At 39.5% G+C, this 21,626-nt stretch overlaps 2 protein-coding genes across 3 annotated transcripts in view; both read right to left on the bottom strand.

Annotated features, from left to right (window-relative positions):
- UBE2W (ubiquitin conjugating enzyme E2 W) overlaps nucleotides 1–4,158 on the bottom strand; it is a 66,553-nt gene extending 62,395 nt beyond the window's left edge. For both annotated transcript variants that reach the window (XM_061448282.1, XM_061448283.1), the window contains exon 1: nucleotides 4,014–4,158. In XM_061448282.1, coding sequence (XP_061304266.1) covers nucleotides 4,014–4,028 — 15 coding nt within the window. In that variant the 5' untranslated portion in view covers nucleotides 4,029–4,158. The remainder of the gene's footprint in view (nucleotides 1–4,013) is intronic.
- A 10,363-nt stretch (nucleotides 4,159–14,521) lies between these two features.
- ELOC (elongin C) lies at nucleotides 14,522–18,730 on the bottom strand. Its single transcript, XM_061448276.1, has 3 exons — nucleotides 18,676–18,730; nucleotides 16,393–16,536; nucleotides 14,522–14,746 (listed from the first exon to the last, which is right to left on the bottom strand). The coding sequence occupies exons 1-3, from the start codon at nucleotides 18,677–18,679 to the stop codon at nucleotides 14,556–14,558; spliced, it is 339 nt and encodes a 112-aa protein (XP_061304260.1). The 5' UTR covers nucleotides 18,680–18,730; the 3' UTR covers nucleotides 14,522–14,555.
- Nucleotides 18,731–21,626: the final 2,896 nt, after the last annotated feature.

Raw genomic sequence — 21,626 nt, 5'->3', positions numbered from 1 at the left:
TTTATTAAATGCCTGTTTAGACATTTATTTAAAAAGAAACTATTGCTGAAACAAGACTTCTCAAGTAGCACTTGATTTTGATGTGTGCATGTATTTTGATGGCAGCCCGCCCACAGGCAGTTTTCAAGAGCAAAGAAAAATAAAATCCTGATTACACAAACGGATGGTGAAAGCTGACATTCTACACTCTTGACTAAAGGTGGTTGTGTTATTAACTACAGTAGCTCTATTTAGTCAGATTTAAATACCTACATGTACAACTCTCATGTGCCTAATTTTAAAGAAAAGACATGAGGTTATTCTGGGTAATAAAACACAAACCTAAACCTGTTCCCATAGATGCATTTGTGAAAGCAAATAAAGATGTCAAATCGTAATTTACAGTTTAAAGTCATCTGGTATTAAAATTGAAAGGAGGGGAAATGTAAAACAATGGTAATTAAGATGTCAGCATTAAAGATAAAGTCAGTCTTCCAAGTTTAAGATGCAAATAGCTGACATTCTGGGGGTTGAGGGAAAGGCCTTAATTATCTAACACTCTGTACAGCAATGATGTATTTTCTGCGCATTTTCAACTGAACTTCCTTGGTGCTACTTTCTACCCACACTTCTTAATACAGGCTGTTTCTCCAGCTGTTCTGAGAGCAACTGTTTATTGCTTATTATTTCCTCAGCATTTGCTGCATTTCCATGTTATCTGTAGCTTTACGAGTTCACATTACTAAAGATGTTATACCAAATTTTCTAAAGCGAATCCATTCTATTCACTTGTTGTACACTACTTAAAACTTCTCAGAATATTTCTGGGGGTTGGGGTTTTGCTTCTGTTTTCAGGGGAGGTTATGTGGTTTTGGATTTTTTGTTGGTTTGTTGGTTTTTTTTCTTTCTGTGGGTTTGTTTTGTGTTTGTTTATTTTTAATCCTTTTTTTCCATGGAAAAGTTGCACAAGCTTGTGTTTTTCTGGGAAAAACCTTGAAATAAATGCTTTTCCTTCAAGGTTTGTTTGGGGGTTTTAATTTTTTTCCTTGAAAAACAAACATCATTTAAAGTTATGCAAACCAATCCAGCAGTAGCAAATTAGCCACCACTTTGGGCAACACAACACTGTGGTCAGAAAACAAAACACAAGATCCCATCACCATTGGCTTCTACTATTCTGGAAGAAGAGCATTACAGAAAACTACCATTAAGGAATGTCCACACAGACAAAGATCACAATAAATTTAAATGATACGCATAAAGGCTCAAAGTCACAAATTTTACAAATCACTATGCATCCATCAACTGAACCAAAGGAGCTCTTCAGGCTGATGTTCAGTGCCACTGGCAAAAAGAGGCGATTTGTTAGAGTTTCAAAACCTTCCTTGTAGGCTAACTTAGAGCATGCTGAACAGGTAACTCTAGTTTTAAGTTCAGAGAAATTTTGGTGGATCTGTGAAAATAAGATGTAACTAACCCAGGACATCATACATGGCTGTATACAATTACAGCCAATTGAAGAAGCAACTAAAACTTCTTTAATGTATCAATATATAATTCTTATCAGAAATAGAAATAACATGGCCATAAACCGCAGTGATAGACTACTGGTATAGTTAGAGTCTGCAATGGATAGCACAAACATTTCAATTAAACACTGAGTATTTAAAAACACTCTACATAAACAGAAAAAAGACATCTTTTTCTGTCAGGCAATTTACATATTAAATGTTAGTACTGATAATACTAAATTATATGATCCTGAACTGAAAAACACTTAAAATGGTACACAACAGTTTCTTTATAAATGCTTTTCATGCTGAAGATTTAATTGTTAATTAATAGAAGAATTCAGAGCCTTGAAACCTTGCTCACCTGCAAAGGTGTCTGCTATTGAGAAGCTGACTAATTTTACAGTTCAATACTAAATTTCTCATTTACACTTCCTATTAAAAACATATTAAAAAAACAAAAAAACAACCAACACCTAACAATTCCTTTTCCAATTTGCTAAACAACATTACTAAATCAGTAGTTTCCTAACCTTAGGAAAAAGTCACCAGAATGTTCTACAACTAGCAACATACAGACAAAAAATCTCTAAGCTTCTTTGAATGTCTCATCAAAAGACAACAGAACACTAGTAATAAAAAAAAAAAAAGTGTTACCTTACAGCTGGCATTTCTAAACTGAAAGCAATTACAACAGCAGACCTACCATGACAGTGTTTTCAGGAAGTGAGTACTACCCTCTTTTAGGCAACATTTGACATTCACGTATCCCAAACAACCTCATTTAATTGTAATCAACATTTCCCCTTTACAGAGGGAGCAACAGGAACAAGGGTGAAGCAAGCTGCAGAAGGTCATTTACTAGGCCAGAGACAGCAGGACAGCACAGGTTTACAAAGTCCCATAGAGTGCCTGCTTCAAGTTTCATAACTACTATTTCCCTGTAGTTCTCACAGTTTTGTAAAATATACTACTTAATAAATCATTCCCTCTATTTTAAAGTTATGCTTGTTAAAGGCTGAACCTTAGAAGAGCATTACAAAAATGCATTTACCAGATAGAGCTGACAAAAGGAAGGCAGATCAGACTATCTGTCTAAGCTACAGCTAAATGAAGAACATTCTGTACAGTATGTTCAAGTACTTGATCTTGTTTCATTTCAGTAACTCAGGAAGACACACCATAGGGTTTTTTATGCTTCTAAACTTCACGAGCAGAATTTTCACCCCATGAAGTTCAATGCTCTAACACCTTAACTCTTTTTTAGCTACACTAAATCTAAGCTATCAGGACAAACTAATTTCATTCATTTTGTACACTCTTTCTAGGCTGTTCCATCACTAGTGAAAAAAAAATGTGTTATACTGAACCAAAACAAAAACAAGAAAGAGAAAAGAAGCAGCAGTCTGAGAAAGGAAACAGGAGTGCTAATCATCCAGATCTAGAAACAAAATGGAAAACTGTAAGAAACTGAGGAAAAGCAGTGCAGTTACAGGTGAAATCAGGAAAGACAGGGCCACTGCCATAAAACCCAGCTATCTCTTCTCCTGCCCAGTCATAATAAATCACCACCCACTCAGAGCAGCACACAGAGAAAGTGATCCATTCTTGCAGAGCAATTTCCGCAGCTACTGTTTAAGAACTCCTTCAGAGAAGGTATGAATAAATAATTCAGCTGGAAATACCTGTCAAACAGCAGGATGTTTCATGCTACTGTACCTACAGCAACCCTATCCAGCCAAGTAAAAACAGGCATTATTTGTCCACAGGTCTGACACCACACTACAATCTCGTTTTACGGAAAAAAGGAGGAACCCACAGGCAACATGGACACACGCTCTGGAACGAGACATTGCTGTCCCCAGCCCCGCTGTGCCCGAGGATTACAGCTCCGTAACCCCAGAAACGCCTGTGAAGATGGAGCTATTGGTCACATCCTTCGGTGACACCGGGCGGCTGTTCCAGACCTCCCCCCCCTTCCCCCCCCCCCCCCCATCCCCGCTACGCTGCGGCCAGGGAGGGGGCCGAGCCGCCACCTCCCAGGGCGGCCAGAGAAGCTGAGCCCTCCGCAAACCCTGCCTAGGGGGACAGGGATCCCTTCACCTTCCCCTCGCCTCCCCAAGGAGCGGTGACATAGCCCGCCCCGCCCGCCCTCACCTGCGGCTCCCTCCTCACCCCCCACGGCCCGGCCTGCCCCTTACAACCTGCCCTAGGGGTCTCACCTCCATCCCAGCGCCGGACTGGCCCTTCCCTATCTCGCCCTGCCCTGCCCTCCCCGGCCCCGCCGAGCGGCCGCCTGCCCCCTGTGCCCGCTGCCGCTCCATGGCCGCCACGCAACCGACCCCCCTCAGCCGTTGCCCCAGCAGTTGCTCCGCCCGCACCGGTCTCCGCAGCGCACTACCACACACACGCCCGAAGGAACAGCTCCTCCCGGCTCCGGGCTCCCACCGCCGCCGCCCGGTCCTCGCATCCCGCGGCTGCCCCGGCTGTACCGCAGCCCCGGCTCCACCGCAAGCTCCTCACCTGCATGGACGCCATGATGGATCCTCCCCCTCCCCTCTGCGCCGCCGGACAGGGCCCACGGAGACGCAGCGCCGCGCGACCGTCCCCTCCCCGGTCACGTGCCCGTGCCGCCGGTTCGAGAGGCCGCGCATGCGCAGGGACAGCACTGTGGAGAAACCGGTGCGCGAGCGGGCGCCGTCTCTGAGGGGTCGGCCTGGGTCCATGGGAGGCGCCTCGTTGCGCCCATCGAGGGGCTTCAGCGGCCCGTGGGCTGCTCGCCTAGCGGCGAGGAGGGAGCCGTGTGTCTCCGCGGTGGAGCGGGCAGTGACGCCGGCCATCAGCGCCGCCGCCGGGAGGGAGCGGGTTGACCCCCCCACCCCGGCCGATCTCTCTCTTTGTAAAGGTTTTTAGCTGTGCAGTCCAGACTCTTTAGAGAACGCTGGTGATGGCGGCTGTGGGAGAAGGCCTGCCTGCGGCTCGCGCTGATGGACCGTTCTCGTGAGGGGAGACCTGTCCCTGTCGTAGTCTGCCACAGGTCGTCAGATGGACTGATTTTTCTACACTGGTGGTCCGGAGACCAAATTAGCATGGGTGTAGTTCAGAGAGAGCTTTTTTGGATTCCACATTTTCCTTTCCTGGGCTGGAATGTCTTCTGTGTTTTGTACCAGATGATTTTGTGGTAACTGTGTAGGTGAAAGTAAACAAGCACCATTCATTAAAAGCGACCTGCATGCAATCAGTAAGTTAAGCAACTTGTGGAAACACTTTGTCATAAAGCAGTTGTTCCAGGTGTAGTGTTGCAGACCTAAGGGATCCTCAAACACAATTTTTTTTTCCAAAGATAAACCTATAAAACTCATAATCTAGTGGATATATAATATCAGGGGGTTAATAAAGATACTGATTTTATAGGTCATTATAATTTCCATCTACTCACTACTTTGGCTCACATTCAAAAAGCAACGTTGGAGTACCATTCTCTGCCCCTTCATACCCACACTTCGTGATGATGTTAAAGAATCCCCTTGTGTTCCCTCTGCTCCATTGGCAGCACCTGATTTTTTCCTCCAGAGATGGCCTAATTTGTACACATCCAATGAACTTAGCAGACAATTGGTTTCACTTTGTGTTTACTTTTGAAACCTGATTCTTTAATTTTAGACCTCAAGACGGGCTGTGCATCTGAAACCCTGCCTATTTTCTTTAACCTTACTATTTGGCATGACACAAAACACTACTTCAACCTACAGCTTTACCTTCCGGTGTATTTTTATGTATCCTCAACTTTGAAAACTGCTAACTGGAGGAAAACATAAACCCAGCACAACAAAGCATCAGCTTTCAAATTGTATCCAGTGTCAGCAGTATTGCTGATGTCAAAGTGAGCACACCAACTTCTGGGGCTTGTTTAAAGGGGCGAACAAAAGGCAGCAGCAGCATCCTTGTCCTGTGAGGCAGCTGCCGAAGGAAGAAAGCCTCTTGGCTTTATGGGAATTTGCTGGTGACAGAATTGATCATGTGTTGATTTCTGAGTGGGAAAGCAGACTAGCATGCCCCAAGTAAGGATGGAAAAATGATTGCCATATAAGCCAAATCCTATACTTCTTATTCTCTAAATTCAGCTTCAATTCTCAGTCACAAAATAGGAGCTACTGGTGCTGTGCAATCTGGCACTGCTCTACCAACTCCGTTTAAATAACATTTAAGTCAGAAGGGTCTTGCTCTGTGTGTTTTCAAGTCCGTAGTTACACACTATATCATTCTGCAATGCTGTTTAGGTTGCAGAGGATTTATTGCATTAAGTAGACAGATTAGACCTAGTATGGGTTTTTTTTTCCCTGCAGTTCTTTGAAGTAAGGCATTAAATGGAGCGTCACTATTTCTGTTTTACTAGATGTTGTTGTTTTGCATGAACCAAACATATGTTTATCCTAAAATAAATTTCTTAATGCCATATGCCACAAAGATAGCAAGAACATCAAGTTTAAGCAGTGGACATGTGTTCAGTTGTAAACATGGACATATTGACTATCCGTGTTGATATAATCACAGTGAGATAAACCTAATTTCAATCCAGTATATTCAGTTTCTTAACCATGTTCCAGAAAACCCTTGTTGAAGGTCAGAAGATACGAAAAGGCGTAAGCTTATGAATACCAGCACACTTTGTAGGCTGCAAGCTGGTTTTGCATGGAGAGATCAGCTTTTTAGTCTTAAGTGAAGTGTAATTGGTATAAATATGACTTATAGTCTGTAATAAGGAAAAAAAAATCTCTCGACAAAAAGCCACCCTAACAGAAAATCATAGCATTTAACTGTTCTTATGTTCAAGAAGACTTTTTTCCTATCACACAGAGGTTTTCAGTGTTAAAACCAAGGCACCATATTTTGAACCAAAATATTGTTTACTTAGATACAGCTTCCAATTGTGCTGTAAATTCCATTCCTGAAGATACTGAGCATAAAAAGCAAGGGGCAGCTTGCCCTTGACATGAATAGAGTACAAATTAATTACTACCCACCCTGTCTTAACTGGGTATGTAAGAAACTAAAGCATTACTCTGTAGCTGAAACTCCTGACCAGAATCCCCCCCATCCCTAAATTCACCTTGAGTAGAGTTTATTCTTACAGGACTACTAGTGGTATATTTTATCACTGTTTTCACATCTTTGTTTTTTAAAGTGTTGCACAATTGCCTAATATGTACGTGCAACATTTTTAGCTCTTCGTCATCATGGGAATAGGTGCAGCTGGAGAATTTTCCCTGTGTTTTATTGTTTTGTCGATTTTTTTTGTTTTTCCCTTTCCTCATTTATTGGTAACCTGGCTTTCAGAGAATGCTTTTTATTAAGTGTTTTTGTGTGGTGCATAATGCTCAAGGGATTCAATCTCCTAAGCACAATAAGAAAACAAACACTGTTAGCAGACTCCCAGAGAGAATTTATGTGAATGTCAGTATGTTCTTCCTTAAATACAGTTCCATTCTTGATTTTGCGGTAGCTCATGGTATTATTTGTTCTCAGTTTCTCAGTAATCTCAGCAATGAAGGGCCCAAAATCCCAAAGTGTGTAGATTTCACAAGGAATCAGTTATATTGTAATGTGCTGTTTATTTCAGTGTTGACCTTTACCTATGCAAAATGTACAGGAAAACACTTGCAGTTAATCCTTCCAAATCTGTTGCAGGTGTAGAGATAGCCAATGCAATAGCTGTTTGGGTTTTGCTGTTTGTTTTTAAAAAAGAAAGCTTTAGCCTTTGGCTAATGCAGCCTGATCCTGCATCACTCAATCTAAATTTTGACAGAGACTTCAAGGGTCGGAGCCTTAGGCCCCAAATACTCCAAACTTCAGGGGTAAGAGGAATTTCTTCTGTTATTTTCATTTTGGAAGCTATCTTGCAGTGATCTGATCAAATACATGACTATGACTTGCATATCAAAAACATATAAAGCAGATAATGAAAATTATATCTCCTAGTAAAATTGTTTCTATAAATATTCATAAATTTGATCTAAAAATCCACTTTTCGTCAGAGTTTTCATTACCTTACATTTACAAGAAAAATGCAACTACTGTTCAAACTACATTTATTAGGTAATTGATCTATATCTGGGCAGTTTCACAAAGGTCAAATACATTTCTTGATTAGGGTCTTTATAATTTTGTATTCCATCCCCTGTGTTATCCATAATGTTTCCAAACATTACCAAGCATTTTTTCCCTCTGCTCCCCCCATTTTTTCCTCCTGTATATCATTTTTCTACATACTCATCACTGCCTGCTTCTTTACAATTTCTGCTACTGTAATAACACAGGGGATTGATTTCTTTTGTTTCTGTCCACTAGACTTTTTTAGCTTTCCATTTTGGCTCCTTCTAAGGAGGAATTCAACTATACGTTCACATTCACCTCCCCATATTACTCCAGTGGCATAGCAACCGTAACCTGCAGTGCCAGGAGACAGCCTCTCATGAGTGAGTGTGGAGGACTCCCTGCTTCTCACAGGAATCTTCAACTGCTTCTTCCACTCCTGCCTGCCAGTGAAGGAGTTTAAAAAGTCTGTGGAATGGAGACCTAATGGCAAACACAAATGTGATGCACCTGCATCTAAAGGTGTAGAATCAAACCAAGACAAGGTTCTACCAAGAATATCAAAGAAATAAATTGCATACATATCTAAAAATGAAAAAAATACCCCAAATTTGCAAAATACCTTTGAGCTGTTGAGATTTTATTGTTGTTTTAGTCCTCAGTGATAATGTAGGTTTTTCATCAATGACATATTCCATTTTCATCTTGGTTCAAAATAGCAACAGGCAGATTATCACTTCCATCCCAGGACTTTCAAAGGCACAAAAGGAGGCTAAGGAAAAGAGAAGTTTCAACTTATTCCTGATCCACTGGATGTGCAGTGGCTGCACAAAGAGGGTAATACTGGTTTTGGATGTCATATGCTTCCATTTCTTCTCTTGTCTAGGATTTGACAGTTTTGCAGCCACTGTGTGATGTGTGAATTTCAGCTTATCCACAGAAGACTAAACTACCAAAATAATTTTCCATCAGATCAGAAAAAGAGTCTGTCTTAATATGTGGGCCCATAGTTGTTATAATTTCTGCGGGGGAAGAAGGAGGGCATGTGGCTAGGGGAAGGAGTGGAAATGCCTGCTTTAGTAATATGCCATAATTAGCAATTTGTAGTAATTGTCAAGCCATGTTTTTTGGCACCAGTAGTCCGCTAACTTTTAAGTGCTCTAAAGATAAATATCTATAAAGATAAAATCTGTAAAGAATTAAAATAATGAGAATTGTGGAGGACCTATACTCATTTAAATAGATGGATGCATTAAAAGTGCTAAGTTATGTAATTATTAAAAGTTCTTCCATATCAAAAACACCCTTTTCCAGAGCCCATGTGAGCAAGTTAATTAGCCTCCATCAAATAACAAGGGTTCAGATGCTGCTCAGTGATAATACCTGTAAGATTCAAATACAATTATCATTTAGTAGTTTCATTTTAACACTAAAGACTTTGCACTGCAGACTTCCCAGGTAAGCCCAAGGGTACTATGAATACCTAGTTGATTTTGTTGCAGGAATATGCAGAAGTGACTCTTCGTAACCAATGAAGACAATACTGATAAGGAATTTTCAAAATTAATTTGCTTTTTGGTCTTGAAGCAAGATAAAATTGCTGGAGAAGAGGTTTATTGGTACCCTACTCTGTGCTATTACAAACTCTTGAGTGCTGAGGAGCAAATCCTCAAATGCATACATCAGACTGCACACTGCCATCATCAGACCCAGAACTCTACTTACAGAGCTGGCAGAATTGCATTTTGCAGGCCTGTACACCAAGATGACACTGGGCCAGCCTGTCTATTTGTGTTTGTTTATTTAATGTCCCTTGGGAAAGACAGGACTTCCTATGGGATATGGCTATGTGAGAAAGGGAAAGGGAGCTGTGTTAAGAAAACATCATAGATGAGCACTTACTTGACTATTTCAGCTGAACGTTTTCAGACAGCTCTCTTAAGTCACAGTTGTTTGTTACAAGTCAAGATATTTTTCCTTATTGAAAGGCTCTATGACAAATCTGAGAGCAGCTTAAATCTTAATGCAATATTGATGTATCATTTACATGTTTCGTTTGTAGCAAACTCCAAGTAAGTCTGAGTCAAATGGAGTGTTACTTCTAGAAAACATTATCTGTTAATTTAGTATGGTAATGTGGGAAGTTTTTTCCTGCATGAAAAAAATTAAATCCTTTGCACCAAATGCAGTTAGATATTTTTCAGGTTTCATAATACCAACCAAAACTGAGAACTATTTATGTGAGAGTAAAGAAACCTGTATAACAAGTATCCCATTGTTTTACTAAACAGAGAAACAAGAATTTATAGCAACCTAAGGCATGAATTATGTATCACTTACGGCTGATGTAGTGGTGATTTTGGAGATAAAGGTTTTCTATTATTAAGTGCAAATAGGATACCAGTGGCATTTTTTTTCATGTGGACAAAAGCCTTCGCTATGAATTCTCACCTGGAAGGGCAGTTTTAAATCTGAATTAACATGAAAGGAATTAGCAGTGTTTTCTTTTAACTTCCAAGTGACTTGGGGTTGAGGAAAGAAGTTGGCAACATGTAAGGAATAGCACTACTTCATGTCTGTATTCCCCCCCAAACTCATCTCACAAAACTATCCTGAAAACCAGTGACTTTGGCACTGTACAGTAAGATTTCAATTTACCAAAACCCTCTCAAGTTGTTACTTTCACCAATCTAAATTGCAGTAGGTATTTCAGGGGAAACTTTAACTTAGTTTTCCAATTCTACCCTCAACTAGTTAGGCTACAAATCATTACATGTTTAACCTCTTGAAAACTGCCCAAATATGTAAATTCAATAGGGTAAAAGGTTGAAGAAGTCCATTTCTTAAAGTACAGTCATGATCTTGCATCTCCGATTCTCCTCCCTTGGAGCATGGGAGGAAAATCCTGTATTCTGTAAACATAAAATAGTAACATGCCAATGACAGAAGTATCTTTTTCTTCTCTCCTTTATCTCTGTGACCTTTCTCCCATAGAAGAAAGACTGCACCACAACCTATGTGTTAGACATAACGTACGCAAAGCTTTATTTCATGACATGTAATGCTTGTTAAAACTTGCAGTGATAAAAGCTCACTGTTCTTTCCCCTGTGCTGCCCTTGTGATGACACTCAAGCTTCATGGGTGGCTGATAATAAGCACAAAATCTACTGTGTGCTCTTTGCTTGTTCCTCCAGTCATTGTGCAACACATCGAGTTCACAGCATTGGAAACTTCCTGTAAAACTGCCATCTAGTAAGCTACATTTAAAAAGAAATCCAACTCCAGTCCAGTTTATTTGTCAAAAACTCCTTCATAGTTGAACTTTTTCCATGGGAAAAACTACCTAAGGCCCCTTCCTGCTAATTGCAATTCTTTAGTCTGTCTTTAAAGACCCAATATAATTTCCAAATCTACTCAAGCGTAAAACATTTAGTTCCTGCTATTTTTCTTTTATTCAGTTGTTGAAATGAAGTTTACACCACAGCCTCTGCCCTTAGCTTTGGCCCAGGAAAACTGCTATTTCTAACTAGTACCTACACATACCTACACACCTAACACTGTGCTTTTATCAACTTTGCAGAGAGCTGTTACTCTCTTATAGTGTGACATTTGAGACGTAACAAAATAAATAAAACTAGGGACACAATACATGGACTGCAAAGTTCCCTTTCCTGCCCCATTAATTTCCTTGTCCACTTATCTATCACATAAACCAAGGCAGGTGTTTCAGGCAGGTGTTGGGAAGTCCCTTTCAATGGGAAGAGGAAAAAGAAGAAAGGGTGAAAAAAACCCCAATAGCCACTGCTGCAACTTGTACCTGTAAAATACGATGCATAGCGATAAAACGCAAATAGAAGCAACCAATTTTCCACACTTACTACTGTTAAGAAATGCCTTTTAGATGTCATGTTCAACACAGCTGTTGAATGTAATGGCACAGTGAATCTGGATGGTGAATCCTCCTTTCTTCAGCCTCAAAACCAAAAAGGAATTCCATCTCTTGTGGAACGGAGTTCTGATCCTTCCATATATGCAGAGTACTTCATGCTGGAGACCCACTGGAGACTTCTTCAGCAACTTAGACATAGTCAAATGATGAAAAAACATGATCCAGCAGGACCTCTGTCATTGCTTGCAGTTACTGAAGAACCTGGATTTTTTTTACAGCAAAATCAGTGGCTCAGTTTAAAATTTGAACTATCAGACACAGGGCTTACTTACTAAATAAAAAGGAGTATTATGGGACACCTGAAGTCTTCAAAATGCCCTCTTCAAGGTTGTTCAGGAATACCGTCCTCTTTTAGTACTTGGTAGTTTCTGAGAACTGTGTATACTTGTAATTCTGAGGAGCACAAAGATAGCTGAACACTTCACACCTATGAAACTCTTCAGAACTATGGACACCCCAGACCTTTAATTTTACGCATGCAGTTTCACAACCTAGTATCCAAACACATATTAGCAGTTTGCTCACCACATAGATATGAAAACCATGATTCTCCATGTGAATATGCTCTGAAAAGCCATAAATCAACAGAAACACAGGTTTAAAAATTTTCAATATTGAAATTTATTTCAAACTCAGGGGTTAAGCGTGGTAAATTTCCAATGGTCTGATAATAGCACACCCATGTCGCTATTGCAGAAATTGCACTAATTCCCTCTGCCCCCCTCCCCCTTAGAAATCTGGTTAGTTTTAACATCCGATGGTTTTGCAAATAGTGTGGCTCTAGGACACTACTGCATTTCCTGAGTGTTCAAAGCTACTGTATTATACATTAAGCTGAAGGAAAAACAATTAAGTTATTATTCAGAACTAAACCAGCTATTTTACCTTGCTGCTGAAGTATGGAATCATAAAATGCAATGTATTTTAACAGGAAGTAGTTTTGGAACGCTTAAAGAGGGGAAAAAAAAGGAAACCCCAACTTTTTTTAAAAAGACATCCTTTTTTGCCTCAATTTTAAACTAAATAGTTTTAAACTTCAAGTCATTAACATCCAAACTATTAAAAATGGCCAAAGAACTTACAACTTGCTCAGACTGAAATGTAGTTGTGACTAAAATATCCACGTCGGTATTTTTTGACCTTTTAGGGTATTCCCAGTGGCTCTAACAAAAGCAGCACAACAGGTTTGTGTTTATCTTTTTTAGTGCTCTTGAAAATGAGTTACTAAGAGCACTGACCAGAGTGCTTAAACATAGGATTTCAGAGTATTGCCTTGCAACGCACTTCAGCTTTATTGTGCAAAACCCAATGTAGTCATAAACATCCCCACATTTAACACAATAAATTGTGCCAAGTATGTGATGTGAATGTCAGCTAATCCATCAACACTTTGACAAATGTCAGCTTGTCTATTCAAGCATTGTTCAAGCCCAGGGTAAAATTCCATTTGTCACAACTGAACTCCTCCACGGGCAGACTGCATAGTCTATGTAAGTTACTGGGCTTTGTCCAGAAAAATCTCTTCACAGCTGTATTCACTTTGGCAAACAGGTTTAGAGGAGAGTTTCAGCCCTCTAAATTCACCACGAGTTAATACATCAGTAGAGGTCCCACCATCTGTTCGTGGGATTTTTCCATGAAAGACCACAACCACTTCTTGATCAAAACAAAGCTGAAGCAGTGGCAGCTGACGGAAATGCTTAACCATGTTGTTCTGGCATAATTTTTATAATGCATTAGATTTATTGTCATTTACAGATGATTTTGGCAGAAGAGTTCTTATGGCTGCAGCTGAACAAAAAGCAACTTCTTTTCTCAAGTTTAATTTATTTTTTTTTGTTTCTTTATGGAAATTTGTTTTGAACAAAGAGCTGATAGTCCAGGCAGCTACCAGCAGGAACTACCAAGAGGTGATGTGTTCCACTCTAGTATTATGTCAGTGGCTTGCCAATCCTTTTCCCCTAAATATTTGTAAAAACATTGGAAATACCTATGAAATTTATAAAACAGCTCCTTAAACATCTGCTTAATGCCCTTTCCTTCAACTATAAAAGACCTCCACATTTCAGGGTCTTTTTCTGTGGATACAAGAGAGAGATCGAGGAAGAGGTAAAAGACAGGATAATTATCTTTTCAGTCATTATGTTACAAAATCTAAATGACTACTACTCTAAAGATTAAATACAGACTTTACATAACCAATCACAACAATGGAAATAAGCCATAACTGAAACCATATAAAATCCTTATCAGTTCAAGTGACAGTACATTAGTAATAGCCTTATAGGTTATACAGAAGATAATATACACAGATTCTAAATTATTTTTCCCCTTAAAAGCCACTGTCAGTATGATCACAGTCTTACTGTACGGACAAGTGACTTGAATATTTGTAAATACTAATGGGGAAAATCAAAGTTATAAAAGAAAAATGTATCAAGTACACCTTTAGACATGTCTATACTATGATTTAAATTAAAAGCCCTAAGCATTCTCCTACACATTCCACTTTCAACCTAAATGGAGTATCACTGTTAGTATACAAACCTCAGAGGGCACTGCTAATCTAATTAGTGTAACTATGCTACTATCTTACAAAGGAGATTAAGTTCAGATGTTTAGAAACCTTAACAGTAACAGAAAGTTAGAAACCCTAAGCAGCTACTCATATTTAACTATAATTACCTTTTAAAGAGCATTTGACTAAACTCCAGTATTTTCTATGGTCATTTATTAAAAGAAAGTTCTACCACACCTAAAGGATAAGGCATAGCCATCTACTAATTGGCATATTTGTTTATTTGTCTCAGTTTGTGAAAAGTTCCTTATTTGTGTAAGCAGCAAAACAAATTTCAACTGAATGATTGCTATATGCAAAAGGACTGAAGGCAACTGCCTCTGCAGTGAACTTTACAGTTCTCAACAGCACACACGCAACATGCTATCTGAAAAAGTTACTAACTGAACTACATGTATTAAATACTGAAAAAAGTTTTACATTTTTTATTATAATTTATTTTATTTAACAATCTAAGAAGTTTGCAGCCATCAGAAGTTCCAGTGCAATTTCAGGTGCAATTGGGAATTCAGGAATCTCCGTAGAGCTGTTAGTATAGCGGACCTTGTAGGTGAAATACATGCATACTTTGGATAGGACATGGGATGGGATCTCTCTAAAATTCACCTCATTTGTTTCATTTTCTGCAAACTGTCCTGTAGAAAAAAACAAAACACCAAACCAAAAGTCAGACTCTCAATTCACTGCAAGATGAAATGCTTTACCACGTGAATACAACACATTCTAAACAGACTTGTGTTAGTCCGATATTCCTAGGTATTCAGCATAAAGCAGGATGTGCTGCATTTACAACCCTCAAGAATATTAAGATCCCCTGCATTGCAAAATGTTTATTTTGGCTGCAGTCTATTAACAGTATTCTGAACAATTACACCAGAAATTTAGGTTTAATTCTGATGCTTGCTTGGTAGGTGCTCTTGTTCAGTTCCAAAGGTCACAAAAATAGTATTACAATCGAAATTTCTAGCTGTCTTAGCCAAGAAAGAATAAGTCTATATGTTCTGTATCTGCATATGCATATTTATCAGTAGTCCCTTCTATGATCACAGTAACTTTGAATTTTCCAGTTTCAGGCAGATTTGACAGAGGGTTGAAACCTCAAAGACACATTAACTTGATAAGCTGTGAAAGCAGGCAGCAGGAGGGACAGGTAGGGGATGACACTACAGAAGAGAGAAAGCACTCGTGTCAACTTCTCCGTCTTTTCTCCTCTACCCTTTTGGTCTTCACGTATTACTTCAGACACTTAAACCAGAGGCAGTCTTATATATGCAGTAACATGAGGTCCTTCCCTGCTGCAAATTCATCTCCCCTCCTCTTAAGCTACCCTTTGTCATTAAAAACAGGAACTCTTTGCCATAGGATCTCATGACCATATTGCGGCCTAAACCCCAGCAAATGGCTAAGCACCACACAACCACTTGTTCACTTTCCCCTGCAGTAGACAAGCGAAGAGGAAAGGAAGAGCAAAAGCAAGAAAAGTCATGGGTCAAGATAAAGAACTGTTTAATAAGCAAAAGACAAGTGGAAGAAAAAAGAAAAACAACTCATGCAAAGGTTATCACTCACTACCTCCCATGGGTAGACTGATGCCCAGTCAGTTCCCAAGCAAAAGATGGCTAAATAGCTAACCTCCTTAACCCACTCCTCTCCCTATTTACTTCATGACATTGTATGGCATGCAATATCCCTTTTGTTAGTTTGAGTTACCTAACTGGTGGTGTTCCCTTCCAGCCCCTTGCACAATACCTCCACCTATTCATGGGGGGGTGGGGAAGAGTGAGAAACAGATAAGGCCTTGACACTGTGCAAACCCTTCATAGCTAAAAAGTTTGGTGTGTTATCAGCATTGTTTTGGTCACAAATCTAGACCACGGGATCGTATGACCTGCTATGAAGAAAATTAACTCTCTACCAGCCAGACCCAGTAGAGAATACTAAAGGCTCCACCATGGAGGTGGCAATGAAGAGCTACCAATTCCTCTTTGCTTTCAGCTTGACAGCTACACATCTCATGTAATGCCCTCAAGTTCTCACATCATGAGAAACTAGTAGTAATGATACTGTAAGGTCCCTAACTCTCCAAAAGCAGACAGAGTCTAATTATATGGCTGGTAGTACGATACCCCACACAGGTGAAATGTTCCACTGGAAACAGGAACTAGGCAGGATCTGGAAAAGTTACTACTTATTCCAACTTTCACACACTGTGTGATATAAATTCAAACCTGTCCAAAAGTGAGAACAAAGAACATGAAGGTACTATATCTTTTGTACTTACCTGGTCCACTCAACATAGCTTTTATTGTTCCCGATGTTAATGCATGTTCTCTTTTTACAATGAACTCATGGCCGTCAGAGGATATTAATTTCACATACATAGCATCTGGGCCCTCACACCCACCATATGTTTTCTCTTCTCCATCTATAATGGAAAACAGATTAATCATTTCAGAACACGATGAGTAACTCACATGACTAAGTATGCAAGCTTCTCTATGTTTACAAACCAAAGAGCCCAATATAATCAGATGTAAGACAGAAGCCTTTTGCCTTTTTGAAAATGGCTTCTCTGAATCACTCAGCTGTCTGTTTTGAAGACAGAATTTATGCAAAAGTAGGAACTTTTTTTGTTAACATCTCTCTCATTTCTCCATCATCAAATTCTGACACGATTTCCAAAACCTAAGTATGGATGAAATTTTCCTTTAGACATTATCAGGTGAATTGAACATACTACTGCTTCCCTCTGTAAGGCTACTGCCATATTTACCATACTTACTAAAATGTATGATAAATATGGCTTTACTTACTAAAAGTTACCCGAATATACATAAAAACCAAACCAAACAAACCAAAGCAAGCCCAAACAAAAACAACCAACCAAACCAAACCAAACCAAACCAAACAAAAAAAAAACCCAAACAAAAAACAAGTGGGTTTTGAAGTACAGGTAAGAGTAAAAGCAGTGAGTATTCCTGTATGAAGAAATGACATGAAGTAAGATTCACCCTCCCCCACTGCCCAGCCAAACCAAGCACCATGCAGTGTTAGTGCACATCCATGTCATGACCTTTGCTGGAAACAGGGAAAGTACAAAAGCAGTAAACCCAAGGGAATTTGGAAACTCTCCCCACAGCAGTTTTGACTGTGCTTTTTCCATTTCTCTTCTCCCTTCTGTCTCACTACATACCTACCCTCTGTTTCTCTAGAAGCCTTATCCCCCTTCTCTTTTTGCTCCTTTATTTATTCTCTCCTAACAAAAGCTCAAAAAACGTCTGTTGCCACCACTGCACTGTTCACTTTGTGCAGGATGCACAGTTCCTCCATCTTGCACCGGTCTTGTCTATTTATGCAGCAGGCAGGAACCACTGACAGCTTTGTGCCTGTAGAGTGCTCAGCACTACAGGACACCATCACGCTAAGGAGACGTGACTCTGTATCTGGCCTTTGCATATTCCTGTAAACTCTTCAGGAATAAAGACTGCAGTAATGTTAAAATATTTTTGAAAAAATGCATGTAAAACCGCACCCCACCTAAATATACAATTCTATCAAATTCAGACTGAAAAGTTAATGCCTCCTTTCAAACACTGCGTTTTCTAAGGGACTAATACAACAACTATTGCTAGAACACCATTAAAAGTACTTGAACTTGACACTGCACAAAATTTGATTTTCAAAACAGTATTATCTTGACAAAAAGTTAAAAGTGAAAGTCCTGGAAGTTCTTCCAGCTTGGGAAAGTACAACAGAAGAGATCTGTACCCTTCTAGAAAAGTGATATAACTGCCAGTATTTATGATTGCATGCAGAAGTACAGGAGATGAAACAGGTACAGACTACAGCCTTGACATTTGATTGTCAGAGTTGGTTTTCCTTCTGACAAAACAAGGAATAGGAATTAATTATGTCAAAGCACCTCACATTATATCTAGTGTTACAGCAAATACAGAATTCTCCCAATCAATAAAGCTGCTTTGTGAATTTGAAGTAAAAATTGAATTATCGTGCAGTTATTGCCAGTTTTAATAAAGTATTGCCAGTGCCAAACATGCTAAAGTACATTCAGGAAAAGTGTAGATAGATCTTTAATCTTTCCAATCATGTTTCATTAAGTGGTCATTTGTAGAGGCAGACACAACAGTTTTGGAGATTTAGTCAGATCACACACAATGTAACTTATCAGAAATCAGTCCTTATTATGATCTCTTTTCCAGAATTCAACAGGCTGACCTTAACTAACAAACAAATTTAAAACAGCACACAGTGAAATTTTTTTGTCTACTATGTAAAAGCTTAGTGTTACAAAAGCCTAAAGGCATCCTGTTTTAGCATGTAAATTTTCAGCACTATGCATATTAAACAAGTGAAATCTGTTGTTGGGTAGATGCGTTCTGAACAGGTCTTTCAGCAAATGAACAGTCACTTCAGAAAATCTTCCTAAAAACATCTGTAGGAAGTTCCATTAACCCTTGAGGCTACAAGAAAACCAGTGACAAGATCATTATTTAAAGTCTTACAATCCACCTCCTCTACCAAACCTCGGAGATGATGAACTTACCCATTCTCTTCCTATTAAGCTTTTTTTCTTTTCAACTGCAGCTTTTGCAATAGGAGCGTCTGAAAAAAACACAAGTGGCAACATCTTCAGTCATAAGTCATCTTTAGTTATTAGCCTGAATGCTACCATAAACACTCTGCAGAAAAGAATCTCACACAGCATACAATGTTGATGAACATTATGTTTTGAAAGTGTTATGCTCTGAAATTTATTTTTGCTGTTGAGAGATCCCTACCATAATCCAGAAGCTGGAGAAAGGGGCCAACAGGAAAAGTATGGAGTTCATCAAAGGGAAATGCAAATGCCTGTTCCTTGGGAAGAACTACCCCAGGCAGTCCTGCCTGGGGGCACATCAGCTTTGCAGGAAGAGACCTGGGGGTGTTGGTGGACACCAAGTTGAACCAGGAATGTGCCTTTGCAGCAGAGGTGGCCAACAGCTGCCTGGGCTGTATCAGGAGGCATGTTGCCAGTAGGCTGAGGATGGTGATCCTACCCCTCTACTCAGCACTGGTGGGACACATTTAGAGTGCTGGGCTCAGCTCTGGGCTCCCCAGCACATGCCAGGCTGAACTGAATCCTGCAAAAAGCCACAGAGAAGACCAAGGGGTGGGAACACCTGTCATACAAGGAGAGACTGAGAGAACTGCAGTTGTTTAGGCTAGAGAAGAGAAGGGTGAGGGATGACTCTAATCAGTGTGCACTAAATACCTGGCCTCCAACTTATCCTTTCCAGGAGATTGACAGTTCCAGATACAGCCACCAATATCACCTAGATAGTCTACTTCAGACACTTCATGTAGGTATTTACATGGTAAGTTAACCAGGGGCTTCTGTAGTTTACAAATATTGACATCCAGCTTGCTACAAATTTTGCCAGGTAAATGAATCCAAAGAGTTAGAGAAATAGAAGCACTTGTTTACAGGACAAATCTGGTATGCTCAGTTACAACATTTCTTTCTTTACTTTGAACTGCATCTCTGCTGTGGAAAAGAAAACTTGGGAAGAGAAATTCCACTCACCCAACTGCTGTCCTAAAATTCCTTTCACATTAACAGCTACTCTCTAAACATTAACCCAATACAAATCAATACTACTGTTCAGTAGTACATTACCACTGTTCTGTGCCCACATGGTCAGGAAAACAGCACCAGTGATTCTGGGTGGTTTCACAGCTGATACCCAGAGCTGGCAGCAACAAAAAGACTGGTAGGAATTCTGACAAATCATGTTCTTGCTTTGAAAAGCAACAAGTGACAGCAGAGGCATGAACTGTGACTACCTACTAGAAAAGGACCCCAAGTGTGAAAACCAGAATACAGATCACTACTCACATCTCTTCCCTCCAATGTTTCTGGTAAAAGCTTAGCAAAATAAGAAAGCAAGTTGAGGAGGAAGCCGAAAGATTTGGAGGGAGAATTACAGAGATCTCTGCATCTCTTCAGAAGATGCAGCTCTTTGCTGCTGCCCATAGCTTCACTTCTCACCATCACTTTGGTGCCAATTTGTTCCATCTCCTTTTTCTCAAATTATTTCTACATTTCTAAAACTATAATTTCTACAAATATGCAATAGTCTGAATGTTTCCTCAAGCTTTCAGAGGCTGACTTACTATGTACACCTAATCAAACTACACATGCATAACCAACTGGTTTTAGTTGTCTCTGGAGAACTCAGCGGAAATCATCCTCCACTTACATCGTGGTCTTTGAAAATTATCCTTATTTCACAGAAATAGCTTAAACTATTTTCCTTCCCCATTGGTATCAGGAACATCTTCACCTGTACTCTTGCAGATGAAAAGTTCCTGAATATACAGTTCAGGACACATTTCAAGAATGACCTTTGAGAGTTAACTTGCATCCACTGTCATCAAGACACATTAATATCAAGTGTTAAGTGCCTTTGCCATTTACAGTAATTCCAGGAACTCATCCAAGGAAATTACATCTAGGTGCTGGAACAGATGCGGCACTGATGGGATCTTTCACCCTATTTCAACAGTTTTTTGTAAATAGATATCAATCATCTTATTGGAGAATATCTGTTGCTCAGGAACTGAAGGGATACCTGACATTATTACTTCTGCTTTGCAGGAGAGGATCACTTTGCTACCTCTTTCTCAAGCCACAAAACCCTTCCCTACATTCCAGAAGAGTAGTGAAAATAATAGCAACAATAAAACAAACAAACAAAACCCTGAAACCCCCAAACAGACAAAAAACCCCACAAAAACAAAACCACACAAGAAGTGATACCGTTTGGAGGTACTGATGATGATAAAATGTGCCTTGGTTTCCAATAAGAATAATGCCGCTAAATATCAGAATAAATACAGGCTAGTTAGTGGGAATACAAATATATTAACATCTTGCAAGGTAAAAGCATAACCTGAGAAGACTAATACATTAAAGCTGGGGAATTGAAAAAAAAAAGTCTACACCAGAATATTAGAGTTGTCCCAAAAAGCTGCAATAAGCATTTTAATAAAATCAAATGAAATGTGCTATTATAAGATTAGAGGGGGGGAAACCCAAGCCAAACAAACCAAAACCCAGTAGTTAACACTTGAAGAAAAAAAAAAAAAAAAAAAAAATCAGGCTCAGTGGTCTGAATTCAACTGTATTAAAAAGGAAGATGGGATAGAAGTGCAGTAAACATTGCAGATTTAGGACATGCTGGAATAAACCAATACCTAAAAAATGAATCAATCATTTCCTTGAAAAAAGGAAACACAATCAAGATGCAATCTGGAATCTGTAAATCATAAATAGATGAGAAGGTAATCTTAAAATATGAGACAGAAACTTAGTACCAAAATACAGTATGATGTTGCAAACATGGAACAACTGGACCAGAGAAGAGCTACCAATTCCTAAAAAAACTCTTTTTTTTTCTGTTTTAAACCATGCTGCCAGAAAAGAGTAGGCAGATTTAGACAATACAGAAGTGG

The sequence above is a fragment of the Pezoporus flaviventris genome, unplaced genomic scaffold (genome assembly GCF_033815535.1).
Source record: "Pezoporus flaviventris isolate CSIRO_AGI_PZ_B2104156 unplaced genomic scaffold, CSIRO_AGI_Pfla_v1 ptg000007l, whole genome shotgun sequence".
Lineage (NCBI taxonomy): Eukaryota > Metazoa > Chordata > Aves > Psittaciformes > Psittacidae > Pezoporus > Pezoporus flaviventris.
Note: the sequence above shows the minus strand (reverse complement) of the source record. Positions and strands in the feature narration are given on the sequence as shown.

Coding starts and splice junctions, on each gene's coding strand:
- ELOC (XM_061448276.1), bottom strand. Junction 14,747..16,392: donor AGCTATGTTGAGTGGACCAG/GTAAGTACAAAA, acceptor TTTTTTCTACAG/GACAGTTTGCAGAAAATGAA.